General features: G+C 57.1%; 15 protein-coding genes across 15 annotated transcripts; 7 read left to right on the forward strand and 8 right to left on the reverse strand.

Annotated features, from left to right (window-relative positions):
- The first annotated feature begins 71 nt into the window (after window positions 1-71).
- Window positions 72-698, forward strand: FA10DRAFT_279289 (hypothetical protein). The gene is made up of 2 exons (XM_025523532.1): window positions 72-319; window positions 383-698. Exons 1-2 carry the CDS (start codon window positions 105-107, stop codon window positions 504-506), a joined length of 339 nt encoding a protein of 112 aa, XP_025377252.1. The 5' UTR covers window positions 72-104; the 3' UTR covers window positions 507-698.
- FA10DRAFT_301338 (hypothetical protein) lies at window positions 669-2401 on the reverse strand (the record flags this gene model as incomplete). Its single annotated transcript, XM_025524971.1, has 3 exons — window positions 669-1784; window positions 1847-2266; window positions 2324-2401. The coding sequence occupies 3 exons, from the start codon at window positions 2399-2401 to the stop codon at window positions 669-671; spliced, it is 1614 nt and encodes a 537-aa protein (XP_025377253.1).
- A 122-nt stretch (window positions 2402-2523) lies between these two features.
- Window positions 2524-4848, forward strand: FA10DRAFT_301339 (hypothetical protein). The gene is made up of 4 exons (XM_025524972.1): window positions 2524-3757; window positions 3970-4159; window positions 4237-4430; window positions 4489-4848. The coding sequence occupies exons 1-4, from the start codon at window positions 2562-2564 to the stop codon at window positions 4688-4690; spliced, it is 1782 nt and encodes a 593-aa protein (XP_025377254.1). The 5' UTR covers window positions 2524-2561; the 3' UTR covers window positions 4691-4848.
- A 100-nt stretch (window positions 4849-4948) lies between these two features.
- FA10DRAFT_285770 (hypothetical protein) lies at window positions 4949-5287 on the reverse strand (the record flags this gene model as incomplete). The annotated part of the gene is made up of 3 exons (XM_025524025.1): window positions 4949-4986; window positions 5047-5135; window positions 5196-5287. 3 exons carry the CDS (start codon window positions 5285-5287, stop codon window positions 4949-4951), a joined length of 219 nt encoding a protein of 72 aa, XP_025377255.1.
- Window positions 5288-5486: 199 nt separating this feature from the next.
- FA10DRAFT_266570 (putative acyl-CoA oxidase) lies at window positions 5487-7746 on the forward strand. The gene has a single exon (XM_025521546.1). It carries the CDS (start codon window positions 5493-5495, stop codon window positions 7635-7637), a length of 2145 nt encoding a protein of 714 aa, XP_025377256.1. The 5' UTR covers window positions 5487-5492; the 3' UTR covers window positions 7638-7746.
- Window positions 7627-9035, reverse strand: FA10DRAFT_266571 (hypothetical protein). Its single transcript, XM_025521547.1, has 2 exons — window positions 8341-9035; window positions 7627-8279 (listed from the first exon to the last, which is right to left on the reverse strand). The coding sequence occupies exons 1-2, from the start codon at window positions 8992-8994 to the stop codon at window positions 7764-7766; spliced, it is 1170 nt and encodes a 389-aa protein (XP_025377257.1). The 5' UTR covers window positions 8995-9035; the 3' UTR covers window positions 7627-7763.
- Window positions 9036-9163: 128 nt separating this feature from the next.
- On the forward strand, window positions 9164-10219 carry FA10DRAFT_240629 (proteasome activator pa28, REG alpha/beta subunit). The gene is made up of 2 exons (XM_025519216.1): window positions 9164-9315; window positions 9382-10219. The coding sequence occupies exons 1-2, from the start codon at window positions 9187-9189 to the stop codon at window positions 10102-10104; spliced, it is 852 nt and encodes a 283-aa protein (XP_025377258.1). The 5' UTR covers window positions 9164-9186; the 3' UTR covers window positions 10105-10219.
- Window positions 10180-11184, reverse strand: FA10DRAFT_266573 (hypothetical protein). The gene is made up of 3 exons (XM_025521548.1): window positions 10891-11184; window positions 10524-10817; window positions 10180-10466 (listed from the first exon to the last, which is right to left on the reverse strand). The coding sequence occupies exons 1-3, from the start codon at window positions 11153-11155 to the stop codon at window positions 10213-10215; spliced, it is 813 nt and encodes a 270-aa protein (XP_025377259.1). The 5' UTR covers window positions 11156-11184; the 3' UTR covers window positions 10180-10212.
- Window positions 11185-11555: 371 nt separating this feature from the next.
- Window positions 11556-12319, forward strand: FA10DRAFT_285775 (hypothetical protein; the record flags this gene model as incomplete). Its single annotated transcript, XM_025524026.1, has 2 exons — window positions 11556-12129; window positions 12189-12319. 2 exons carry the CDS (start codon window positions 11556-11558, stop codon window positions 12317-12319), a joined length of 705 nt encoding a protein of 234 aa, XP_025377260.1.
- A 218-nt stretch (window positions 12320-12537) lies between these two features.
- Window positions 12538-15677, reverse strand: FA10DRAFT_266575 (hypothetical protein). The gene has a single exon (XM_025521549.1). The coding sequence runs from the start codon at window positions 15639-15641 to the stop codon at window positions 12573-12575; it is 3069 nt and encodes a 1022-aa protein (XP_025377261.1). The 5' UTR covers window positions 15642-15677; the 3' UTR covers window positions 12538-12572.
- Window positions 15678-16049: 372 nt separating this feature from the next.
- Window positions 16050-17430, forward strand: FA10DRAFT_259974 (Pkinase-domain-containing protein; the record flags this gene model as incomplete). Its single annotated transcript, XM_025519994.1, has 4 exons — window positions 16050-16441; window positions 16511-16925; window positions 16983-17080; window positions 17154-17430. 4 exons carry the CDS (start codon window positions 16050-16052, stop codon window positions 17428-17430), a joined length of 1182 nt encoding a protein of 393 aa, XP_025377262.1.
- Window positions 17431-17918: 488 nt separating this feature from the next.
- On the reverse strand, window positions 17919-19942 carry FA10DRAFT_285778 (hypothetical protein; the record flags this gene model as incomplete). The annotated part of the gene is made up of 4 exons (XM_025524027.1): window positions 17919-19169; window positions 19239-19311; window positions 19381-19526; window positions 19592-19942. 4 exons carry the CDS (start codon window positions 19940-19942, stop codon window positions 17919-17921), a joined length of 1821 nt encoding a protein of 606 aa, XP_025377263.1.
- An 871-nt stretch (window positions 19943-20813) lies between these two features.
- Window positions 20814-21471, forward strand: FA10DRAFT_266578 (putative TIM8-translocase of the mitochondrial inner membrane). Its single transcript, XM_025521550.1, has 4 exons — window positions 20814-20880; window positions 20956-21028; window positions 21099-21184; window positions 21277-21471. Exons 1-4 carry the CDS (start codon window positions 20849-20851, stop codon window positions 21338-21340), a joined length of 255 nt encoding a protein of 84 aa, XP_025377264.1. The 5' UTR covers window positions 20814-20848; the 3' UTR covers window positions 21341-21471.
- On the reverse strand, window positions 21382-23283 carry FA10DRAFT_266579 (NADH-ubiquinone oxidoreductase). The gene is made up of 4 exons (XM_025521551.1): window positions 23246-23283; window positions 22954-23165; window positions 22451-22875; window positions 21382-22386 (listed from the first exon to the last, which is right to left on the reverse strand). Exons 1-4 carry the CDS (start codon window positions 23256-23258, stop codon window positions 21501-21503), a joined length of 1536 nt encoding a protein of 511 aa, XP_025377265.1. The 5' UTR covers window positions 23259-23283; the 3' UTR covers window positions 21382-21500.
- Window positions 23284-23400: 117 nt separating this feature from the next.
- Window positions 23401-25931, reverse strand: FA10DRAFT_266580 (P-loop containing nucleoside triphosphate hydrolase protein). The gene is made up of 2 exons (XM_025521552.1): window positions 24698-25931; window positions 23401-24635 (listed from the first exon to the last, which is right to left on the reverse strand). Exons 1-2 carry the CDS (start codon window positions 25622-25624, stop codon window positions 23499-23501), a joined length of 2064 nt encoding a protein of 687 aa, XP_025377266.1. The 5' UTR covers window positions 25625-25931; the 3' UTR covers window positions 23401-23498.
- Between the last annotated feature and the right edge of the window lie 75 nt (window positions 25932-26006).

The following is a 26006-nucleotide window of genomic DNA, read 5'->3' on the forward strand; positions in this document are numbered from 1 at the left end:
GCATATAATATGCCGTTCCTCCCCATGTCTGAAGCCATAAAGCCCGTCTTTCACCTCCTTCAGACTGAACACCAAGCTCGCTGCCTTCTTGCCACTGCAACAACATGTTCACCCGCACCGCTCTCCGTACCATTGCCCCCCGTGGCGCTCGCTTCGTCTCGACGGCCGTCGGCCGCCAGACTCCTGCGGCCACCGCTGTCGCTGCCTCTTCCTCGTCGGCCGCTCCCATCAGCACTACGGCCGGCGTGAGCCCTGCCAACCCCGGCCCGGTGTCTTCGCACATTACGAACCATGACGGCCGTCTCAAGTCTGCCAACCGGTGAGCGGTCCTCTCGTCAGTCCCTCTTAGAAGAACCATTGCTGACTGGACCGGGGATGGCAGACACTTTCATGCCAATGCGTCCGAGTCATCGGCGGGCCTCAACGAGCCAATGGGGGAGCCAAAGGTCCTGGATAGGAACCTCCTCCGTATGCGAAACGCAAAGGACCTCGCCGGGCTCCACTAGAGCCTTTTCCGCCCTCGCTGTACTTGTATCATAGTCGCCTTCCCATCGTCTCTCTTTCCTTCTTCAGACCCTTTCTTCTCCAATACAGCCACACAAGCGGTTGAAGAAATAAAGACAGAGCTAAACAAGATGTAAAGAATTCAAGATTGTTATCTCTTTTCATCAAGGACCCCAGTCCCAGAGCCATTCATCGAGGTCGAAGTCGACCCTGTCGGCAATCTGCTTGACCTCTTCGTATCCCACGTTGGTCCTCAGGCTCATGGGAGCGCCCCCGTCGATTCTTTCCCACGGTGAAATGCGGACGAGGAAGCGGCCCTCGCGGCAGAGGGCTTCGATAGCTCGGTACGTCGACACTGCCTTGGCCTGATGCTCCCAATAGCGGGTCATGTCTTGTGCTCTCGCCGATGTCGTGGTATGTTCCGGTCCAGCTTCCGTGATCAGGGCCTGAAAGATGGCGAGCAACCGCTCCTGCGGGAATGGTCTAGGGCCAAGCAGCTGCTGTCGCTTGAGATCCTGCTTTGCCGCCGCATCGGCGCCAATCGCGCCGTCAATACGGGCCCTCTTTCGGCTCGTTGGTTTCCGCTTGAGCGCACCTCCTCGTTTCCGGACCTTTTCCTCCTCGCCGTCGGGTCCGATTGCGCTCGGCAAGAGAGACGCTTCGTCTCGCAGAAAGTAGCGGACGTCGAGTCTCGAAGGGTTGAAAGAGGCGAGAAAGGAGGCCAGGACGATAAAGGACGGTACAAGGGCCAAGCTTGCCTCGCTTGTTCTGCTCTTTTCACGAATTGCTAGGCCCTTCTGCTGCCGCAACATCGTCTGGACCCACTCTAGCGGAGACAAGATTCGAGGAAACAAGCGAGCGAGTGCGTCGCGAAAGAGGTGTGACGACTGCGACACCAGCGGCTGTATCGCAGAGGCGGCAACAGCACCCGAAGCGACGGGCTCGATGAAAGGGTGCCAGACGCAAGCCGAGAGAAGCCGAATCTCATCGATGTCTCGCACATCGCTCGCAAAGGCGTCATAGGCAATCGAGGTGAAGTTGTCGTAGACTCTTTTCACACCTCGCTCGTCCACGTCGTCCCTTCTCTTTCTAAAGTCGAGCCAGAGCCGATCGAAGTCACGTTCCAGAACTCGAAGGACGTCTTGCTTCTTCAGTCGACCCAGTGTGATGCTGATGGGCGTGCCGGGACCCGTAATGGGCGCAGCACCTCGGGAGGTGCGAAAGTGGTCAATAGAGAGGCTGCTGACCGTGATGAGCGTAAGTTGACCAGGGATGAGGGCCTGTTGTGGCGGGCAAGAGTCAGCACACAGAAGGGCTCAGGGCTGATTGGCGACTGACTGACCTGCTCCGCAAGGCTGTACAGTGGCTCCCAGACGTGCTCCGGCCAAATGTCCCGCATTCGTTCCGCTCGCTGCACAACGATGATGCCCTTTCTCGACGGTTGGCCCCTGAAGTGTGTCTGAATTGGATCGATAAATGAGTCGATGGAGTCGTCGGCAAGTGATCTCGAGTCTAGGCCGAATGAGGAGAGGATCGCTGTGAAGAGGAGCTTTGGCGAGGGCGTCAGCAAGGGGTCGATGAATGCTGTTGAGACGAGAGCATCGGCCGCGACAGTCGACGTAGACGGCGCAGCTGTTGTGCCGAGACCCTCTGATAAGCTCGAAGAGCGTACAACATCCCGTACGAGTCTATACGTAGCGCTGGGACTGTTTGCATCATGGACATGAATAGCTGTAGGCGATGGTTGCAGAGGCTGCATCTCCTGAAAGAGGTCAGTCACAAGAGATCGGATCGCTTCTCAGGCAGAATGACCACCCACATCTCCTATGAGGTCAAAGAGGGTATCGGCAGCATCCTCTCGCCCCGGATGCCGCTTCTTGACCGCATCTCTTGTCATGAGACCCTGCTGCTGCGTTGATGTGTTGCTTGCGATGTTGGCGCCGGAAGACGGAGAAGATTGTCGCGCAGAGCGCGCTTGTTCTGCCCTTCCATTTAGTTTTTGGCACTGAGCTCGGGCCACCCTGATCTAGGAAAGCAGTACGACCACGGCAACGTCAATGGAGTCGCACGTCGCAACAGCCTGGGAACCAGACAGGCTCACGTCACTTCCAACGGAGCTGTCGTTGCTCGTGCTGTCATTTCTCGATCCACCCTCGCTCTGCCGATGCCAGGAGGTGTGCAAGGCCTGGCAATCATTGGCTGTCAAGGACGGCGTATGGAGGAGCGTCGCTCTCAATCTGGGCTACCTGCCACCGGGCGTCATCCGGGCCCAGGATCTTTGCGGGCCTCCGGCAGATGTGCGTTGGTGCTCGAACACGAACGCATACTCGCTCGACTATGTCAAAGGTGTTGAGCCAGTACAAACGCAGGTGCGACAGGGCGAGTCCGTCGACTATCCAAGCTTCCTGACAACGTCATCGGCCAGAGGCTACTACGATGGACTGGTGTCATTCCAGGACCTATGCATACGGAAATGGCGTGTAGATGCAGGCTGGTCGGCTACTCGTGAGCGCGAGACGGGTGCTCTTCGGGAATTACAGCCAGAGGTGCGTCTGATCGATGCAGCTCCGCCCCTCGTGCACCCAGCAACAGACTTGGAAGAGGAGGTCGTCGAGGAGGAGGGCAGAGACGTCTGGCGCATCAAGCTGGATCCAGTCGACCGCACAATTATATCTACAGGCCAAAGAGGCGGCGTCAGAGTGCTTTGTCTGGACACGAAGCAGGTCTTATGGAGGCTTCCCCAGCTTGCGACAAGGCAGTATCCCCATGTCGAGTTTGACCGCGGCTTTATGGTCTTTGACAGGATGGGACACGGTCACTTTGAGGTCTGGAGGGCTCAGAGACTAGCCGGTGCTGACGGCCAGAGGGGGCACTTTGACCACTATGCAACCCTGGCCTCACCGCGACCGCCGCGTGCCCTTCGCTTTCAGTACCCGAACCTCGTCGTAGCAACCCTCGATGGCCATCTCTTGACCTGGGATATAGTCTCAAAAACGGTGGTGCAGGACATTGACCTGGAGGACTCCGTCCATAAAGACAACGTCAACTACATTGACTTTGACGATGAGTTTATATTCCTCTGCGGGACTGGAGGCAAGTGCGTCACGGCCGTCTCGAGAAAGAAAGGAAGCATCATCTGGTCGCTTTCGATGCACTTTGAAAGCAACCTACCTGCTCCCTCGACTTATCTCTACGAAAGAAGATCTGATCGGTGCGAGCACTATCACCTGGGCAAAGAGAGTCTTCAAAGGACGTGAGTATCTGCTATGTCGTCGTCTGTGCATTCGTTCACCTTTCTTGCACTCGCCGCAGACGTCGAAAGAGTCCGTGGCAGGAAGCGCCAAGCCGACACAATTTTGCGCAGTTGTTGATGACAAGGGGCAGACAGGAGTGGTCCGCGGTGCATCCCGACCATCGTACCAACACGCTAGTGGTCGTGGGAGACACTGACGTGCTACTCATCAGAGACTACAAAGTCGTCTTCAGAGCCTGGGAGAGGCTAGCTCCTGGTCAAGCGCCCACAGAAGCACTCTGCATTCCCTCTATGTTTGCCGATCTCTTCTTTGGAGACGATTTCGACGATCCACAGCCTTCGACGTACGAAGGATTCGGCAGCCAGCTCGCTGTAGCCGATGGAAGAGCATTTTGCGTAGCAGTGAGGGGCAGATTCAGGAGAGATCCCTATCGAAAGTTGTCTTGACTCAGCCTGCTCTTCTTGATCTTGTAATACAGGGACGAACCCTGTTGATTGACTTGGATCCTGGTCGTCAAAGCAGGGCGAATCCGAGCACGATCCCTTTCCCCTCTAAGGACAAGCTTCAGTCATCGGAGACGACCGACCAATCTGCGGCTGGGTGTGATGAGGAGGTATCGACCAACGAGGCTGGCTTTGCAGTCTACGATTCCAGCATACAGGGAGGCATAGAGTGCGTTTGTCGATCTGGGCTTTGTACGACGGGGAGACTGACCCTGCCATGCTTCCAGAACCGACGAGGGACTGTACACTGCCTCTGTAACGTTGAGCACCTGTGCTCAGATGGACTCGACCGCGGCCTACTGCGTCTGCATCAGCATTGACAACGAGGAGTGGGACCATTTGCCGACGGAGAGCCATGTCCTCGCCGTGGTCGCTTTCGATTTCGCACCTCCACGGAAGAACGACCAGGGAACCAGCTCACAAGCATAGCAGCGGACCTTTGTGAACTCCTCTTACATTATCACCTCTCGTTGAGAACCTTCCTACCATCTCATGTCAAATAGCAAATAGCTTGGGCCCCAAGCCTCCCTTCGTCTTGTTCACTGTATTTCATATCATCTCACGTCATATTCCCGCTTTCGTGCGATCAGCGGCCTACGGAGAATGAAGATTTAAGGTGAGGGAGCCCGTTGAATTTGATTGTACTGTACAGGGATGTATGCCGAAGGAACGAGTTTCGCCTCTGCGTCACTCGTCGAGGAATCGCACGTCGGAGCGCGTCGGTTCTGCAGACGCTCAGAATCAGCCACAACTGACAAGTGTGAGAGCAAAATAGGGCGACTCACTGATCATGGGATGAAGCTGAGCGAGGTAGACGATGGCCCACATGACGTAGCAGCATGTCAGCGTCAAGAGTGTCGACGATCGGATCAGGCTGAGGTCGTGATCCGGGGTCAGCTACAACAAGGGAAAGCAGAAGAGACACGCTACTCACACCTGGTTTGGGCCCTTTGGCGTTGCAAACCATGTTCCCGAGCCTGCCGCAACGGCCGCAATGAGGACCCAGATGGTGGTCCAGCCCGACATGGTTGCTGCTTGATCTTGCTGTTGCTGACTGGTCGACGTCCGTCGGTCGATGCCAACTCCTAAACTTTAGAGCTGGAGCGACGTGCACAACGTGGATTTAGCGCCACGTGGTCGTGGCTTTTTACTTGCTCCACCCTTTCCGGTTGATCGGGCCTCGAGAGCCGGAAGAGGACGCCTTTGTAATCGAGACCGTTTTTAAGATAGAATGAGAGGTCTCTCTGCCGCTCTTTCTTCCCCACCTTTCTATCTCTCCCCTTCCCTCCCCCCAATGACACCTCCAGCAAAGCACCTGTCGATTCCTTCGGAGCTCAAGCCTGCGGGCACCTCCGGTGCGCAGCTGCTGGCCATTGAGCGTAAAAAGGCCAGCTTCGACTCCAAGCAGATGGCCGCTTACCTGCACGGTAAAAAGTGGCTTCAGCGCGATGCCGAGCTCGTCGAACTGCTGCAGAATGACCCCTCGGGCGCCTTTGACAAGTCGTCGTGGAATTACCTCGGCCGCACGGACAAGTTCCGCGCTGCGCTCAAAAAGGACAAGCGGCTGGCCCAACTTGCGCGAGAGCACAGTTGGACCCGTGAAGTGGAGCAGCATGCAGAGAGCCTGTGCGACCTGCCCGGTCCCTTTGGCCTGCACAAGTCGATGTTCATCACGACAATAGACTCGATGGGCACCGACGAGCAAAAGGAGGAGTGGCTCGGCCCTGCGATGCGGTACGAGATCATTGGCTGCTATGCGCAGACCGAGCTCGGCCACGGCTCCAACGTCCAGGGACTCGAGACCGTGGCCGTCTACGACGAAAAGACGCAGGAGTTTGACATCCACTCACCCTCAATGACGGCCTCCAAGTGGTGGATTGGTGGACTGGGCCGCTCGGCGACGCACGCCATCGTCATGGCCCAGCTGGTCCTCAAGGGCAAGAAGCACGGGCCTCATCCCTTCGTCGTCCCCATCCGAGACCCTGTGACACGCGAGCCACTGCCGGGACGCTACATTGGTGATATTGGCCCCAAAATGGGTTACAACACGACCGACAATGGTTTCCTCCTCTTTGACCACGTCAAGGTGCCCCACTTCAACCAGCTGGCCCGCTTCGCAAAGGTGGAAGCCGACACGGCCGTCTACGTGCCTCCGCAGTCGTCGGCCCTCACCTACGGTACCCTGACCTGGGTGCGTGCCAACATTGTCCAGCAGTCGCGGACGGTGCTCATGCGGAGTGCCACCGTCGCCATCCGCTACTGTGCCATTCGACGGCAATTTGCGGACCGCGACCACCCAAAGTACGAGGGAAACAAGCCAATCGAGACGCAGGTCCTCGACTACTCCATGGTCCAGGCCCGAATCTTCCCCGTGCTCGCCAAGGCCTTTGCGTTCCACTACACGGCAAAGTACATGTTTGACCTGTACAACAAAAACATTGAGAACATCAACCAGGGCGATCTCTCGCTCATGGCTGAGACGCACGCCAGCACGTCGGGCCTCAAGGCGCTCTGCACCATCGAGGCCGCCGAAGCCATCGAGACATGCCGGAGGGCCTGTGGCGGCCACGGCTACTCGTCGGCTTCGGGCCTCGGCAGCTTTTACTCCGACTACCTCCCCCAGGTGACGTGGGAGGGCGACTCGTACATGCTCTCGCAGCAGACGAGCCGGCACCTGCTCAAGCAGATGCGCGCCATTCTCAAGAACCCCGACGACGTGCCCAAGGGCTTCATCAGCGACTACATCAACATGTACTTTAAGAACAAGGGCACCCAGGCCCACGCCTCGTACTCGGGTGACCTCTACGACCCCATGTGGTTCGTCAAGGCCTTTGGCTACCGAGCCGCGCACCTCATCGAGCAGACGCTGGAGCTCCGCGATGGCCCGAGCAAGCGGTCGTGGAACTCGATTCTGCCGGAGCTGTACAAGTGCTCCAAGGCTCATGCCCAGGCTCTCGTCGTCTACAACTTTGCCATGGCCATCCTTCACGATGAGGAGCTCAACAGCCAGCCAGCGCTGCGGACCGTCATGCAGCAGGTCTTCCTCCTCTACTGCACCCACACGATGGAGCTCGAGGGCGCCGAGTTCCTCTCCAGCGGCTACCTCACCCCGGCCCAGTACAAGCTTCTCGCGACAAAGGTGCAGGAGTGCCTCGCATGGATCCGGCCCCAGGCGGTGCCCCTCGTTGACTCCTTTGCCCTCTCCGACTACCTCCTCAACTCGCACCTGGGCTCCAGCAAGGGCGACGCCTACGAGGGCCTCTTCGACCACGCGCTCCGCGAGCCAATCAACAGCTCAAAGTGGAACGTCGACATCAACGACCTCGATGCTGCAGACATTGACCAGTCCCAAGCCCTGCCTCGCTCCAAGCTGTAGATAATCATCATTCCATCCACAAAAAAAATTGCATCAAGTCCGAATGGCATAATTCTATCGATGACTGGAAAGAAGGAATGGCTTGACAAAGACGACGAATATTGATGATGATGATGATGCTAAGGCTTACTTTCTGGGAGGGACCGGGGGTGGTGCAGTCTTGCGCTTGGAGAGCCCTTGTGCGCTCTCGTGAGGCGATGCGACGCCGAGGTCGCCTCCTGGTCCACCGCTGCCGCCGATCAGCGTCTCTGCCTCGGCGATGGAGTAGGCCGGTGGGGCATCGTCTGGGATGGAAGTCGAGGGGAGGCGAGAGGCCGAGGAGGAAGAGGGAACACCGCCAGGCACATTAATACCTTCGTCATTTTCCGAAAAGCCAATCTTGGGCTTCGACGAGTGCGTCTCGCTCCTCGGCAGCCTCTTGATCTGGCCCGCCCGGACCATCTGCTGGCGCTTCTCCAGATCATGCGCATACATGGCAGCGCCGACGCGGTTGCTGATGCTAAAGGCCATGCCGAGGATCGGCACGCTCTCGAGCAGGGCGGCCGCGAGACCGAAGCTGCGGTACTCAAATTGACGCTCCGTCAGCCACACTTCGACTTGGAGTGCCGTCATGCGCTTGTGCGCAAAGAAGAGCGAGTGAAGCTGGGTGGGACAAATCAGCTAAGCTAGAAGTGGAAAGGTGCGTGTGAGGGGGTCCACTCACCTGCCTTCCCATGCTCAGCGACCGCAGGGCTGAAGAGACAATGAGTCCCAAAAAGGGGATAAAGTCGAGCGGAAGGAGCACGACTCGCAGCAGAAAGATGCGAACGAGGGGCGTGGCCAAGCGGACGTAGAGCTTCTGCTTCTGCGCATTCTTCCTCGCCTTCTCAACTGGTGGCTCCTCCCACTCCTCGACGTAGGGCGTCCACCACTCCTGCGGCTTGCCTCGCGAGATGACGGTGGCTTCGTAGGCCTTGTTGCGGTATGCCCTCAGCTTTCTCCGCAGCCAAAACTCCATAATGCTATGGCACTGGCCGAGGACAAACATCATGGCCGCAAAGGTGGTGAGGCTCGGCAGCCCAAAGATGCCCAGAAAGCGCGAGTCCTGCGAGCCATCGAGCGAATCGGCCGTGCTGTGGACCGTATGGTAGAGCGTAGACATGCCCGTGACCTTGGCTGAGCCGCGCATAAAGTAGTAGACAAAGAGCTTCTGGATCGGCCAAGTCACCACAGCCCAGCCCGCAGCGACGAGACCAGCCCGCTTGGCCGCCTGGCTGCATTCAGCCCACATTGGCTTCCATAGCTGCGCGTCGTGGAACAGGCGGTATGCACCCACGACGCAGTACGCCGGCGGGAACGAGAGCGTCTCCTGCGGCATCGTCTGCTTCTTCCCTCTACACTGCGTCAATTGGTGAGCTCCACACACACTCACAAGCCTGAGAGGTGTGTGAATGCACTGCATAGTATTTTGCTTATGTCAGCTATGCGCGAGCGCGCGCGGCCTGAACTTTTTGTGTTCGGAGGAACTTCGAAAGTGTCTTGCCCTTCTCCACGAAGGGCTCGTTGCAGGATGACGAGCAGCCACCCAGTCCCGGCCAAGCTGGCCATCAATGCCGACACGCAAGCCAAGCTGCATGCTTGGCAGGACAGCATCAAGAAAGAGGCACTCGACATTATGCAGGTCAAGATCCCCGAAAAGGTAAGTCCGTCTCTTGCCCGCCCACTCCCGTCGTGCTTTCTGACAAGAGCGTTTGATCATCTACAGATCCTTTCACTCAACGAGAGGATTAGAAAGATGAACACAGACTCAAAGGACATCTTTGTCAAAGATCTGTACTATCACCCAGAAGCGCTTGGTACCGACATCACAGTGACATACCCGCCCGTCGAAGCAGAGGAGTCCGAGTCTTCCAAGAAGCGCAAGGTGGCACCCTCTGGCAGCGGCAGCAGCAAAAAGGCAACGGCAATCAACGGTGATGCCTCCCTCGGTGACAGCGACATGGACAGCTCTTCTTCGTCGTCGGCTCACGTCTTTCGAGGACAAGTAAGGGCGTGCGAGTACCTGACAAACTCCTTTGAAGAGCTGCGCAAAGAGTGGGATGACATGGTCGGCTACATGGACGCAATCAAAATGTTCATCAACCTACAGTTCCCCAAGATCGAGGACGGCGACACGTTTGGACAGAGCGTGCAGGAGGAGGTGTTGGGCGAGGTGGTGCGGTCGCAGGATTCGGCCTACAACCTCCTCCATACGCCTGCAAATTACTTTGGCGTCCGCGGCGACCTCGCCGCCAAGGTTGTGCGATTCCCTGGCGTCGAGGACTATGCTCATGCGCTCCGTGAGCACGACCGCAGAGTCTTCTACCGGATCCGTTTGCAGTACAACGACATGCGAAACACATACTCGGTCGTGCTTGACCTCCTGGTCAAGAACATGGAAAAGATTGCCAAGCCCAAGAGCGGCAACCAGATGGGTTCGTACGGCTAGGAAAGGAGGGGAGTAAAGCAGCATGAAAAAAGCTAGAAGGATCCGCACGCACAAAGCACAAACTGTATCACTTTCAGAAATGTTCATCAAGTTCAGTCAATCTATCTTTTACAGCTCCTCTTTGCCTCCAGCAGCGGCAGCGGCGGTGGCTCTTCGTCGGGCGGCGGAAGGGGTTTTTGTCTCGCCGGCGACTGGAATACTTTCCTTCTCCGACTTTTCTCTCGGCTCTTCGTCAGCCTTTGATGCTTTGCTCTTGGGAGCTGCTTTGGACGTGGCAGCTTGAATCCAGTCCTTGATCTGGGAAGTCACGAGGAGGGCCACTCGAGTGCATACAGTCGACCACATGCCTGCACTGACCGAGCCTGAAGGGAAAAATCAGCCTCTTCCCAAGCGAGAGGAATGATCATGCAAGTACTGACCCCTTGGTGCTGCTGTCATGCTCAAAAGCCAGCCAAATGGACCCAAGTAGGTCTCATTGGCCATGTCCCAGGCGTGAACGTGGTGCTTTGGGATCTGAAAGCCCATCGGGGCCAGCTTTGGCGACTCGGTTGCGCCCAGGTGCCGCGACGAGACGGTGCCCGAAGGCGGGAGAAAGAACATGGGCGTCTTTCCAAAGTAAAACGTCAAGACAAAGGGGAACAATGTCGTCGCAAGGAAAAGCACGACTCGAAGCAGGATCGAAAGGGTAGAGGAAGCGGAAACCAACTTGCCATCTGTTTTGCGAGCAGCGCGATGATGAAGTGAGCTTTGGTCGCTCTCATCCCGGAAGCAGAAAGTATGACTCACTGACGGCCTCGAGCTGGCCAACCATCTTGTCGACATTACGACGCAGCTTTGCCCATTTGGCAAACTCGTCCTGGCTGCTCGTCTTGTTGAGTGTCTGCCGGGTCTCGAAGATGTCTTTCTTGAGCCTCTTTTGCGCCTGCAAGTCGGCTCGATAGAGGAGCCGGAGGTAGAGCGGGAGCAGAGCTGCCTGGATCCGCTCCCGGCCGATGAGACCGATGATGTGTGTGCCGAAGACGACAAGCAGGATGATCAGTGCCGGGTGCATCTTGGATCCTACCAGCGGTACTGCTTCGTGAGTAGAAGGTCGGGTCTGGCTTGGTGGAGCTGTCACCCATTCCTAAGAGCACGTGACTGCGAGCATATGCAAGGATGTCTAAAATTGGCCCAATTCAGGCGCTCAAGGCGCGGTGTTCCATCGCCCCCTTAACTTTTGCAAAGGGCTAGCGAACAACCGTCTCCATCAACACACCTCGACACGATCTGACTTTTCTCTTAGACGGGCGAGGCAGCTGAGGAGGACTGGCAACTTTGCGTGTTTCTCTCCCTCCCGCATCAGGCTTCCTAGGCCTCCTGTGGTCACGATACAAGCCGCGAATCGACGCGTTTTCTCTTCTCAACTGGCCGACTTTCACCACGACGAGGCCGCTTCACCGCACTCATAGATGATGACGCGGTTATATGCCTCGGCTTGGGCCTTTGCCCTATGCGTGCTTTTCGCCTCCATCGTCACAGTCCAGGGAGCTGACCCGATCGGAGGAAACAACAACAATAACAACAATAACCAGCAGCAGAGCGGGAGTGTGTCAGCGTCAGCGTCAACCACCTCGATTCCTCAGACGGCTGCAGCAGGTGGGATTGTCATCACCCAACCAGCCGAGCAAGCCTCGCAGCAGTCGTACTACAAGATCGCCTCCGGCGTCAATGTCACTTTCGGCTGGAACTTTACTTCGATCATTCAGCAACCGTCGTCATTGACGGTGCAAGCTTACAACACGGAGATGTCAAACACTTACCTGATCACCGTCCTACCTGGCACGGCCACCTCGGTTGTGTGGTCGCCCTGGGAGCTTCAATCGTCGCAGCGAGCACAGAACAAACAGGACCTCACCCAAGCTACTTACCGACTACAAATCTACGACGAAAGAGGTCTCAACACCGGCATTGTCGGAGGAAGGATGACACCGAATCAAAAGGTTCAGTTTGCCCTCTACATTCCCCAGCCATACACGAGTCTTGCGGGTGGGTCCTTTTTAAAGCTCATTTTATGAAGAAGAGGTGCTGATGTGAGAGACCCTCAGATGGTTGGACGTGCGATGCGTGCACCAGCAGCGGTGCAGCTTCAAGGGCGAAACGGCCACTTCTGCTTGCTGTCGTTCTCACCACGTTGCTAGTCACGCTCTCTGGCGTATGGGAGCTCTTGACGAGATGATGGTGCGAATCTACGACACGCCCTTGGACGATTCCTATCTGTTGCAATCACCCTCTCACCAATACACTGGAGTTTCCTTCCGGTCGACAACGTCTTCCGTTACCCTTCGTCCCTCTTGCATTACGACAGTCCTTTCTTCTTCCGTCTCTCTCCCTCTCGCGTGCGCCTTCGCCCACTTGTATCCAACAGAACAATTCATCATTTGAAATGAACGAAACAGCACAAGGTTCCATTATATCATACAGCGGTGATCTCACTCCTCTACAATTTCCACATCTTCGTCGTCGGCCGCCACAGGCCTTCTCCTCGCCATTTCCTTTTCTCTCCGGAGCTTTTCTCTCTGTTGCTTCTCCTGCCTCTCCTTGTCCCTTCCACCAGCACCACCCGATACAGCTGTCGTAGACGTAGACATCGAGATAGACTGGCTGCGTTGTCGGGTAGGGACACTGATTGCGTTTGCGTTGCTCGATCGCCTTTTCTGTTTCGACGCGCTCGCATCGAGGGCAGGAAGGTCTTCTTGATCGCCCTCTTCGATGGCCAGCGAAGCTTCTTGGCTTTCGCCTCGCAAAAGTCCTGGGCTCCGGGTCGGTGTCGTGCTCTTCTTGCGGATGACTCTCGTCGGTGAGGCCCCGCCTTCCTCTTCTACAATTTCCTCTTCATCTGCCGCTTCCTCGTCTTCTGCATGGTCGCCTTCCTCTTTCTTGCTCCTGTTTCTCTTCTGATCCTCAGTCATGCTTGCGTCAGGATCAAAGCTTCTCGCCTCGATTCGGGGAGCTTCACCCGACAGATCGACACCCGTCAGCACGCCGTATTCGGTCAAGTCAACGGGCAACCGCCTCGCAAATGCGGCGTCCAGCATCCTCGGATTCTTTCCCTCCTCGAAGCGCCACTTCTTCTTGATCGACGCCCTGTCGCGCGATTTGAACATCCTCGAAATCATTTCAAAATCTGTGCCCCACATTGAGACAGCCTTGAAGAATTGCGACGTCTCCTCAACCGTCCACTTTTCTCGGCCTCGCCGCTTGCTCCAGCTGGCGGAATTGACAAACTTTTCGCGCTCGTTCTCGTCGATGTATTCAGCTCCTACGCCGTCCATGCTCGGGTCTTGGCCAAGGCTGACCTGCAATGAGGCGTCGTCGATTACGATTTTGCCGTCGACGATGCGCGTCTGCACCGCAAATCTATTCTCGCGCAGGGTGTGGTGCGTCGAGGCAGTCGCGTTGGACATGGCTCCGACGGACTCTGCATCAGAGGCTCCTCCTTCTCCCTCCTCGTCGTCGACTTCTTCTTCGTCAAAGTCATCATCATCGTCTTGGCCTCGATCGGATCCTGTATTGGGACGTGCGGCTTCGGTATCGCTCGGCTCAATGACTTCTTCCTCCTCGCCCTCAATGTACCCGCGTGAGGTGAGCGCTGCCATGCCTTTGCTTGAGCTGCCTCCAGCCTGCTGCTCTTCTTTGTGGCCCACCTCTTCTCCCTTGACATTGTTTCCCCCCGCCTTCGCCCGATCCTTTTCATTCCTCAGCTCTCTCCTCCTCTCTTCCCGCTTCTGTTTGAGAATTTTCTCCATGTGGAATGTCCTCGTGCCAATGCGACCCCTCTTGAAGCTCGCTGAGCTGATGTCCTCCATCGTCGTTGAGTTGATATCAATGCGATTCCCACGCAGTTCTGGCCCAAACTTCTGCAAATCGGCCAAATACTCTGCCTCGTCTTCGGAAATCGTCGTCGTTTTGCTTCTGCGCTTCGCCGACCGCCTCTTCCTGCCACTCTTGCTGCCTCCCTCGGACGTCTCTCCTCCTTCCGTTTCACTCGCGGACGATTCGTCGGGCGCTTGGCTCGCGCGAAAGGCTTGGACCTCTTCATCGTACTTGCGCTTTAGCTCCTCGGCAATGACTTTGTACTTTGCCTTGTCGGCGGCCTCCATGGCGTTCCAGGCATGGCTAGCCCGCTTCATCTGGTCCTGATGGGCCGTCAGGCCCGTCAAGCCATGTGCCTTCTCGCGATCGTTGGCAGAAAAGTCTCTCTTGAAGAGCAAGAACGCATTCATGGGCCTCTTTGGTTCTCCCGTCTTTCTTTCACTAGTCTTCTTGCGCTTCCCCGTCTTTGTCGACGTTGGCTCCTGTGCCAGACCAGGGGTCGAAGCCTTTCTCGGGTTGTGTGACCTCTTTGCGACCTTTGCCTGAGTTGCAGATGACGCTACGTCGGGCTCTGATGTGGCGCCCTCGACGTCTTCAATCTCCTTGTTCTTGCCGCGTCGGCTCCTCTTGGCCTTCACCGGCGGCCTGTACTCGTCTTCTGCGTTTGAGTCTTCCAGATCTGACTCTGCTTCCGGCTCTGGGAGGGCCTGCTCCTCATGGCCATCGCCGTTGGACTGTCTCGTCGGTAGCTCTTTCTCCTTGCCGCTAGTACGCTTTGACCGTCTCGTCAAGGCAGGTTTGGATGAAGTCTCTCCAGGTGTTTCCAAGTCTTTGGAGGCCTCTTTTGAGGATTCCTGTTGGGATGGCGCTGCTAGGCTACCATCCTCCGCCGAGGCTTCTGGCTGTGGTCTTCCCCTTCCATTGGCCTTGGAAGTGCTACCTTCTTCTCTACGTTGCACGGGCGCGGACGAGACAGCAGGGACAGGCGTGTCCGACGGCTGACGAGGCGAGGGCGTCACCGACCTCCTACCGATAGAAGGTCCTACTGAAGGCGCCCTAGGCGTCGGCGCTCTGAGCGGAGGGCCCATGGAAGCGTCCCTCCCCGGCCCTGGCCCCGATATCCCGATCGTGATTGGAACGCCACCACCACTGCCTCCTCCTACTTTCTTGGAAGCGGGCGACACGAATGCGTAGCTCTTTGTCTTGGTCGCGCTTCCGCTGCCGCCCATCGACGAGCCGGGAAGAGAAGGCACGGGGCTCGGGGAAGGTGCGGTCCTCATGCGCGGCGATGCGCCGGGGGCGCCGGGTATGGTCGAAGGTAGCCGGATTGGCACGCCGCCAGAGGAGCGCGAAGGCGCGTCTTCCCGGCGATTCGAGGGCGTGGCAATGGGGGCGCCAAGGGCCGGAGGCCTCCTCGAGGGGGAAACGATAGGAACAGATGGGTGGCCTTGCGCTCGCACAGACGGCGAGGTGGGTGCAAGGCTGGGCGAAGGGGGCAATGAGGGTCGTCGTTGCTGCTGCTGATCTTGATGCTGTGGAGGTAAGGATGGCGACGAAGGAGGTGCTTGCCGTGACTGTTGCGGCCGTGTGGGTTGCGAGATGGGCACGCCACCCGAGGGGCGCCCCTTTCCCGGAGGTCCCGGTCGGAACTTGACCGCGCCAGGCTTGTCGATGCGCGACGACATCCTCCGTCTCCCCTTCTCTCGTCTCTGGTGGTGATGGTGGTAAGAATGGACGCGTCGCTTGCCTTCCAAAAAAATAAAAAAGTGGATGATTTCTCCGAAGGCACTCTTTGATTTTTTTTTTGGCGCGCTTCTCTTTCTCCATCTCTTTCTTACAGCTAAAAGGTGGATCGGGGTTGGACGATGATGGACCGGCAGGCATCATCGTCGGCCTCGTCGTCGCGGCTGACCTCCCCCGCCTCGTCGTCGCAGGCTCGCAAAGCTGCGACAGGAAAGAGGAGTAAGTGGGATCTCCTCGATGAGGACGAAGACGGGAAATGCGCCGATGAGCTCGAGCGTGAAGCGATCGAAGCGAGGGCCAAGGCGGCGGCAAAGGCTTCGCGAAAGAGGGCAAAGGCTGCTGCAGCGGCAATGGCCGCTAGAGAGAGGGAGGAGCAAGCCACTGGAGAAAACGGCAAGGCAAGAGCGTCTTCGTCTGCCGCGAGCGAAGAGCCTCCACCGAGAACCCGGCCCCCATCCCCGCCTCCCGTCCCCCCACGGGAAGCTCATCCAGGGATAGCCGGCTGCCGGTCTGTCTATTGCTATGAGAGGCTCAATCACATCGAGGAAGGGTCCTATGGTGTCGTCTTCAGAGCCAGGGACAAGGAGACGGGCGAGATTGTCGCGCTCAAGAAGCTCAAGATGGACAAGGAGACAAATGGGTTTCCCATCACCAGCCTGCGAGAGATCCGGACGCTGATGGAAGCAGCCCACGAGAATGTGGTGCGGGTGCGAGAAATTGTCGTGGGCGATACTCTGACACAGTGAGTTTGCGCCAAATGCTTCATACACGGCAGGGAGACTGAAGAACCTGCTGCTCTTGACCTTGACAGGATCTTCATCGTCATGGACTTTATCGAACACGACCTCAAGACGCTATTGCACACCCAGACCACGCCATTTCTTGCCTCGGAGGTCAAGACGCTGATGCGTCAGCTCCTGAGCGCCATCTCGCTGCTTCATCGGAATTGGATCATTCACCGGGACCTTAAGACAAGCAATCTTCTCATGAACAACCGGGGTCAGATCAAGCTGGCCGACTTTGGGCTGGCGAGAATGTACGGCGAACCGACAGGGGAAATGACGCCCCTCGTCGTCACACTCTGGTACCGGGCTCCGGAGCTCCTACTAGGCGCAGAGACGTACGACACGGCCATTGACATGTGGAGCATCGGCTGCATCTTCGCGGAGCTCATCACCAAGGACCCTCTCCTCCCAGCTCGAAATGAGACAGAGCAGATATACAAGGTTTGTGGCCGTGAACTTTCTCTTCGAGTGCACATCAATAACAGATTTTAACCACAGATCTTTCGACTGCTCGGGTATCCTACCGAGGATTCTTGGCCTGGCGTCACGTCTCTTCCTAACGCACCGTCGCTTCTTTCCAAAGGATCTGCGCTCCCGTATGTCTTTATGCCCCCTTTCTCACCAGTCCGTTTCCCTTTTCCGTCGCTGACTCTAATACGCTTCTCTCAGGCCGTACAGCCAGCTCCGTAAAAAGTTCCCCTACAGCACCGAGCAGACCATTGACCTGCTCCAGAAGCTCCTAACGCTCGATCCCCGCCGTCGAATCACGGCAGACGAAGCGCTCCAGCATCCGTACTTTCGCGAGTCGCCCGCGCCCGCCCATCCAGATACCTTTGGAAGCTTTCCGAGCGTCGCCGCGGGTGAGAGGAAGCGCAGCGCCTCTCCGAACGCGCCCCACCGAGTGGCAGACCAGAAGCTGGCCTACCAGCTCGAGATGGACCTTTGATTCTTGCCGCCCTGCCGTCTTCTATCCAATCTTGTACGCATACATCCACCCTTGCTCTACCTTCAATCGACAACCTCCAAACTCCAGATTACGGTGCCATGTGTGTCTATCTTTTATCCTTTTTCTATTTTCTCTATGGCAGCTCTTGAGAAAGGAGGGAGGGGAGCCTCGATCTCGACCCTGCCTACTCTACCTATACATGGTGGGAAACAGGAGATGGAAGCTAATGAGCGAAGGGATGAGGTTGAAAAGGCGCGAAAGAAGGTGACGGTACCGGACAAAACGGAAGAGACTGTGGACAAAGCGTAGCGAGGGTAGGGAACAAGCGGACTGAAGACGCGACCGCCGCACACGGCCAGAAGCTGTTGCGCAGGACGGATCATTTCTCAGTAGGTCTCGTCCGGAGTGGCAGAAATCTGCCGCGATGGAATGGGGAGACAGAAGAGGAAGGAAAGAAGACAAGGGGGGCTAGAAGAGAAGAAAGAGGCTCACGTCGACGTATGCGCCCAATCGATGAATTGGGGCATGTAGATAGGGCGCCCTGCTTTCTGGTAATGGGCGATATCCGACAAGGAGTAGCTGGGCAAGCTTTCATCGGCGCACCGTTGTGCTTCGTTGAGGTTGTCAATGACGCTGTTTTGAGTTGCACCATAAGCTTTAGTGCTGCCTGTCAGGTCCGTCCCCTGGCCAGTGCCGACTCCGTCGCGGATCAATTGTACTGGACCAGCTTTGCTCCCTCTGCTGCTGTTTGTGACAACCGTGCAGGAGCTGTCGCTCGATTGGGTGAAGTTGCCAAAAATTATCTTGCTACTTTGTTGCGTCGGCTCTTTGCTGCTTGCGTTCTGTCGGTGGCCCTGATGCTGCTGCTGCTGCTGCTGCTTCAGTTGATGCCGCTCTGCTTGCATTGGAGGTGTGCGAGACTGTTGATGAGCCGATTGTGCCAGCTTCGGCATCGACTGCTGAGCCTGTGATGCTTGTAGTTGCTGCTGGACGGGATTGGCGTGTGGCATAGGAGGCGCTGGCGTCATCATCACCACAGGCATTGGACCCGCGGGTATACTTCCACCGTAGTAATCTACCGAGAGTGGTTGGCTAGCCGAGACCATCCCATATGGTGGGAATGGGCAACCCGCCGCCATGGCGGCTCCCGTCATTGGATCGACAAAGTACGGGAGGAACGGTGGAGATGAATGGTGAGGAGGAGGTGGAGCCTGAGATTGCTGCCGAGACGTCGAACGACCCATAGCTCCTTGCTGTGCTTGATGAGGCAGAACTTGACTGCGATCGAGTGCGAACATCGGTGGACCGGTCGGTGCTGGCTCACTGAGGGGCCAGAATGTGGGCGCGACCTGTTGGTATTTTGGCTGGTTGGTCCAATGCTGAGAGGGCGCTTTGTAAGTATGCGTGTGCGGCTCGTTGGCACAGTTGTAGCCAGACGACACGAAGTGCTGGTGGACGAAGCCCGAAGCGTGATGCATGTCGTTGTTGTTGCTGGCCATCTCGATCTTGGTGTTGACCCACTGGGGAATCGTGTAATTGTCGTTGCTCTGGTCCTCCTGAGTAGCAAAAGGACGAATAGGCAGACGCTCTTTGCTAGGAGATTGCGGTGCTTTTCCTCCTTCATGGAGATTGGCTTCTTGTTCAGTGAGCGGCCCCTGATAAGTGGTACCGGGGCCACGAAGCTCAGGGCGGTTTCGCCAGCCACGCTTGTAGCTGTTTCCAACATGTTTGCGGCGGACCTAAACATTTGTATATGTGTAAGTAGAGTCAGTCACGCAGGATGGGTGGACGAGAGAGACCTGACTGACCACAATGCGCCGACCGCAGACTTCGGTGCCGTCTTCAGTCAAGGCAGACTCGATGGCGTCGGTGTGATAGAATCTGTTTAGCAGGGCACGGTGTCAGGTTTTAAGAGGGCGAAGGGTCGACTTTGTCCTATCAGAGACTCACTTGACAAAGGCAAAGTTGCAATTCTCGGTCTTGTGCCGAACGACTCGCAGCTCCACCACCTCGCCATGCTTCTCAAAGATGGTCGAGAGGGCCTGTTCGACGTCGTTGCCACTTCCAAGGCCGACTTTGCCCACAAAGAGGGCGAGCTGTCAGGAAGACGTCATGAATCAGCTTTCCCTTTTGTGTAAGGCGCATACAGAGGCAACTTCACCGGATCAATTTCCTCTGGAAGAGCTTGATGGCGATGAATAGAATAGCTATTGTAGGGTCTCATGTATTGCCGCTGATTCTGCTGCCGATAATGGAGACTGCCAGGGTGTTGGTGGTTTTGGTGGTGCTGGGCGGCATGCTGCGCTCTCTTTGAGCGATGGCTCGCGGGGCTCGTTGGTGGCCTCCTCTCCCTGGTCTCTTTGCCATTCATGACCTTTTCGTCAATGACAGAGATTGTTGGTGTCTTTGGAGTGTCGGTCGCTCCCGAAGTTGTAGAGGGGCTTGGGGGTGTCTGACGAGCAGGAAAGTCGCTGTTGACAGACGGAGGAGGTGTTGCTGCTACGCCCGGCATGGTCTGGATCCTTGGACAGTGGGAAGAGAACTGTTTGCGTTGAGCAGCTTGCTGAATGAATGATATAGAAGAAGGAAGGACAAAGGCGAGGAGCCTAAGGGATTGTAAATGTAGTGGTAGGTAGAGAGAAGAAAAGAGGTAGAAGTTGAGAGGGAGTGATGATTTATGAGGGAGGGAGAGGCGAGATGAGATGATGACAGATAGTGTATGCAGCTGGGGGATAGACGGGCGCAGAAAATGCAGCCGGGCATACATCCCAGAACTCGCCGCCGCCCGATGTCCTCCGGTCTTTCTTCTCGAGGTAAGGTGCCTCGCTGTAGCTCTGGCTCACTGCTGCCTTCCCTATCCAACGATTAAACCCAATCGCTAAGCTGCACGAGAGAATACAGACATGTTCTATCACACGGGCTGCGGTCTATCCTAGCCCTCATCATCCATTCACTCGAATATTCAACCTGGGTAGCCAGGAAAGCTGAGGAGCGGAGAGCAAGAGTACAGTTGCGCGGGCGTTAGCATTGAACTCCTCTGCATTCCGAGTCTCTACACTTGGGGCACAGGTGCAGTCTCGATTCACTCTACCGTACGACATGCCGAGGTGAATCATCTCGGTGTAAGTGCTTTGGACCGCTGGGCCTCGCTTCCCCCTTTCCCCCCCTCTCCGCCGTCTTGCGCAACCGTGGTTGGAGGTGTTGCGAGGGCGTCATTAATGATTATTAAAATGTCACCAATTCACGGAGCACTTTTTCGACACGCGCTGCTTACAAAGAACTCTCTCTGCCTGCCCCGAATGGGATCCGCTCCGACCACTGCGAAGAAATAATTGCCTCAACTTTTTTTTGTTGCTTCTTCCGCCAACATCATCTCATCACCCAAACGACGTCCCTGGACATCTCCACATCGACAACGATGGCATCAGGACTTGGCGAAAGCGACCAGAAGTGAGTGATTGGTTGCCTGTATGGTGGAGTCTTCAAGCAGTCTGTGGGCTGACAGAGACGTGCCTCCGTCGACAGGGAGCTGCAGTCGTTCCTCGACGCTGAGCAGGCAAAGGCGCGCGTCCAATCGAGCATTCACAACTTCACCGACGTGGGTCCATCACCTCTTCTTTCTCCCTCGTACCGTCACACTCACATGCATCGCCATACCTCCTCTACAGATGTGCTGGGACAAGTGCGTTACCTCGTCTATTGGCTCTCGCTTCGGCAGGGGCGAGGAGGCGTGCCTGGCAAACTGCGTCGAGCGGTGAGTAGCTACTACTACTGGCCCCAGTCTCGTCGTCTCCGAGACGTGTACGCCCGTCTTTGGACGCGTGCTGACGCAATTGGTCTCCACAGCTTCCTCGACAGCTCCCTTTACATCGTCAAGCGCCTCGAGGAACAACGTCACCAGGCACCATAGTCGCTGTGTCTTCCTCTCGTCCATCACCCTGTAGCGTTACTGTCCACTACTCAATACATTTGTGCAACAAAATAGGAAAGTCACAGCTCTCTCAGACCAGCGTTGCAACAGACAGATAAACCGGGAAAAGAATCTGATTGAACAGAGAGAATTAAGACGTTTACTGCAGCTGCTTGCTTGGAGTAGGCGCCGCAAGGTTTGGCGGGAGGGCCAGGTCGGGTCGCTGGTCCTTTGCAAGCTTGCCGCCAAACAAGACATTCCCGTGCTTTTCCTGGTATTGTGCGATCCTCTCTTCAATCTCTGGCCTAAAGTGCCGGAGCAGGCCCTGGATCGGCCAGGCGGCAGCGTCTGCCAATGCGCAGATCGTGTGGCCCTCTGCCTGCTTTGTAATCTCCCAGAGCTGGTCGATTTCTCGCCAGTCCGCTCTGCCCTCTTCCATCCGCGCCATCATCTTCTTCATCCACGTCGTTCCCTCTCGGCAGGGTGTGCACTGGCCGCACGACTCGTGGGCGTAGAACTTTGCAAAGCGCGAGATGCCCTTGATGACGTCCGTCGACTTGTCCATGACAATCACGGCGCCCGTTCCCAGCGACGACTGCGCATCCTTGAGCGAGTCAAAGTCCATCAGGACATCATCGCAACGGTTCTTGGGGAGAATCGGCACCGAAGAGCCACCGGGAATGATGCCCAGAAGATTGTCCCAGCCGCCGCGAACACCGCCGCAGTGGCGCTCGATGAGCTCGCGCAGGGGAATGCTCATCTCTTCTTCGACGACGCAAGGGTTGTTGACGTGGCCGGAGATAGCAAACAACTTGGTGCCCTGGTTCTTCTCACGGCCAAAGCCGGCGAACCAAGCAGGGCCGCGACGGATGATGGTGGGTGCCGCAGCGACGGTCTCGACGTTGGCCACCGTGGTGGGGCAGCCGAAGACGCCCACGTCGGCAGGGAACGGGGGCTTGAGTCTCGGCTTGCCCTGCTTTCCCTCGAGCGATTCGATAAGGGCCGTCTCCTCGCCGCAGATGTAAGCACCAGCTCCCTTGTGAACGCTGTTCGATGTCGTCAGCTCTTGGTCCTTCTCAATATCACGTCAAGTCACGTAGAGGCACTCACTAGACATCAAAGTCGTAGCCACTGCCGCAGGCATTCTTGCCAATGAGGCCCTCCTTGTACGCCTCGTTGACGGCCTGCTGAACGTGGGCGGCCTCGAGGTAGAACTCTCCGCGAATGTAGATGTAGGCAGCGTTGGCGCCCATCGCTCGTCCAGCGACGAGGCAGCCCTCGACTAGCTTGTGCGGGTCGCCACGCATGATCTCTCGGTCCTTGCACGTTCCTGGCTCACCCTCATCGGCATTGACGACGAGATACCGTGGCCGAGGGTCCTTTTCCCAGCCGGGCTTGAGCATGAAGGACCACTTGAGGCCAGAGGGGAAACCTGCTCCACCGCGGCCTCGCAGGCCAGAAGCCTTCATCTGCGAGATGATCCAGTCGTGGCCTTTGTCGATGATGTCACGCGTTCGGTACCAGTCACCACGGGCCTGATTGCAAGCTTCTTCAGCTTCCACAATCTTCAAACTTCTTTTGCGAAAATCGTCTTTGATCAAGGAGAGACTCACAAGTGCACCCTTGAGAAGGTGGTCATGCCTCATGTATGCATTTTGGAAGATGCGGTCCTGGTCCCTCAGACCTCCATACTTTCTCTGGGGCGCATCCTGGACCGTGGCGAGACCTCGCGCACCAGCGGGTGCACCGGCTGCAGAGACAGCTGCCGACACGCTGGACCTCGAAAGACGACCCGAGGTGGCCGAGGCGTGGCGAGCGAGAATAGCTGTGCCAGAAATCGCCGTCGTCAGCAGCCGCCCATCTTCTAGTCAACGCCTCTCGCGGATCGCGGGAATCAATACTCACAAGCACGCTGCATCTTTGCTTCGTCTCGTCGAGAGGGGACAACGAAGAGAGAGACGAGAGAAGGTGGTTGTCACGGGTTCGTGATGGCAAAATCCGATTTTGTAAGACTAACCCTCAGTCCAATCATCTTCGCTCGTTTCAAAATAACAGAGAATTGCCACGTGGACGATGATTACGATAGCCTCGACGGGAGGATCACGGTGATGATGCGTAAGAATACAGTACGGGAGAGACAAGAGTCGATAAAAGAATTTCAAGCGCTTGCGGTCGCCGTGGCATTGGCAGGTGGGGCAGACATGGTGGGACCCTGAGAATCGGGCTGCTTGTTCACCGCACCCAGAGGGCCCGTCTGGCCCACGGAGCGAATGACTCCAATAAGCTTCGTTTTGCCCTCCCTCGTGATGAGCTTCAGGCCCGGCTCAACGTATTCTGCAAACCTGATGAACTGCAATCTGAGCAGCGCTCGGTCGCCCGTTCTCACCACGGGCTTGTCGGGGTTGGCCGAGGCCATCGTGGTGTCAGTGGAGACATCGCCGTGCGAGTCGAGCTTAGCAATGGCCAGGATGCGTACCGTCTGCCGGATGCTGGCGGCATGGAGCACCATGCAGCTTCCTACGCTCAGTGTCGTGGAGTGGTACAGACAGAGAATCTCGGCGTCGCACGTCATTGAGGCCTTGGGAGGCGAGTCAGTGCGCGAGAGCATGACCATGCCCTTGCGGACCTGGTTGCGACGGATGCGCTTGAGCGCAAAAGAGGCGCTCTGTCCGGCAGAGGCAGCATCGACGTTGACACGCTTGCGCTGGATGGAACGAACACTAGTGGGCGTGAACTGGCCCAGTGTGTCGGGTCCGATGATGAGGTTATCGCCCACCTTGACAACGCCAGACAGAATGACGCCGCTGACGACGCAGCCAACGAATGGGACGCTGAACACATCCTGCAATTGGAACTTGAAGGGTGCCTCTGGCGAGAACTTGGCCGGGTTTGCCTGGGGCAGCACGTTGAGAAAGGAGCGTAGGAGCGGAAGATTCTGGCCCGTGACATTGGAGATCTGAAAGATGGGGCAGATGCGCTCGTTCCCCAGCCGCAATGCCGTCTCAACGGCCTGCTCCTGATTCTCGACAAAGACGGGCGTCTTGCGGCAGCCGGGCGAGCGCAGAATCTTGCTAAGCTGCTTGATGGTTGCCTCGAGGATGTGCGGAGGAGTCATGTCGACCTTTGTGATACACACGAGCACAGGAACAGCAAGGGCCAGAGCCACGCCGAGATGCTCCTTGCTCATGCCAATCAGACCCGCATTGCCGCCGACCATGAGCATGCAAAAGTCGGGCAGGCATCCTGTGAGACCACCAACGGTCGTCTTGAGGTAGCGCTCGTGTCCCGCGAGGTCCTGCCAGTGGTACCCTCGCTTCAGCACATGAGCTGTTCTTTCCCAAACTGGCGCGTACTCACAATGAAAGAAATAACCTTTGCGCTCCTCGCACACACCTCCTCCCAGCTCATCTTTCTTCCTGGCTCCGTCGACCCCTTTTCGGCATTCGTGACGACCTCACCCTCGCTGTCGAAACCCACGATTTCCATGCCTACGCTTGACGTTCGCCCGCTCTCGATCTCGTGCTTGTGTCTGAACAGGTTGACACGGGCTTTGCCTCGTCCATCATCGAGCCCGCCCTTGGTAAGAACGCCGAGGGTAGACGACTTGCCGGCGTCGACATTGCCAATGACGGCGATGCGCAGCTCCAGGAGCTCCTGGGCACCCGCCGGTATTCTCCGGAGCATCAGGTAGGCGTAGCTCGACTGTGGACTCTGTCCCCTGCACAGCACCGTAGCCTGGCCTTCGGCATCCTGGCATGCCCTCACGACATTCTTGACGGCCAGATCGAGCTCGTTCTCGGTGAAGCACCGATCGACAGCCTCGATCCCGTCAATGTCGTGCTTAAAGTGCTCCTGCTCCTCGTAGGTCCTCGGTGGCAGTCCCAGGCGGAGAACTGCCTCTCCACCGTTGGCCCAGATGTGATCGTGAAGGCAGACGCTCAGGACTTCGCCAGACTCGGTGCTCGTGTCAAGCAGCAGCGTCTTGATGGCGTCGTTGTCCATCGTCGCAAGTCTGTCCCCACTCGTGGCACTGGCACTGTCGGCCAGCTTGCTGCTCTGCAATGTCGCCGTGAGCGCGTCGATGGTGTTCGCGTTCTTCTTACCGGCCACCCCTCCCGCTGCTGGTGCCGATGCTGCGGACGCGTTGGCGGTCGCTCCCGCCGCCCCGACAGCAGGAGCAACAGCAGGAGCAACAGCAGGAGCAGCAATAGTGGCGCTTGTGGCGGTGGAGCCGGCAGGAGGAGCTGAGCCGCCACCGCCGTCGCGTAATCTTGGAGCCGACATATGGTATGAGGCTGAAGATACAGGAAGAGCGTTTGGAGGAGGAACGTGTAAAAAGAAGTAGTAAAGGAAAGGCGTGAGTGCCAAATGGACGATGGAGCAGCAAAGAGACGCCTTGGTGGCCGTTGCGGAGAACGTGTAGTCAGGGTGCAGCAGTGCTATGCATGCGATGCGCGCCTCCACTGACTTTCAGCTGAGACGCGCTTTAGTGTAGCCTTCCAGGACCAAAAGCAGCAGCTCTGGGCCGGTGACGCGAAGAGCCCCCACCTACTACTGACCTCTTGGTTCACTTCGTTGTCGACAATCAAAAAAAAAAGCGCCAAGTACTTCGAGCACTCCTGTAGTGGAAGTCTTATATGAAGCCGGCCAAACAGCAATTGGAGCG

The sequence above is a fragment of the Acaromyces ingoldii genome (assembly GCF_003144295.1).
Source record: "Acaromyces ingoldii strain MCA 4198 unplaced genomic scaffold FA10scaffold_3, whole genome shotgun sequence".
Taxonomy (NCBI): Eukaryota; Fungi; Basidiomycota; class Exobasidiomycetes; order Exobasidiales; family Cryptobasidiaceae; genus Acaromyces; species Acaromyces ingoldii.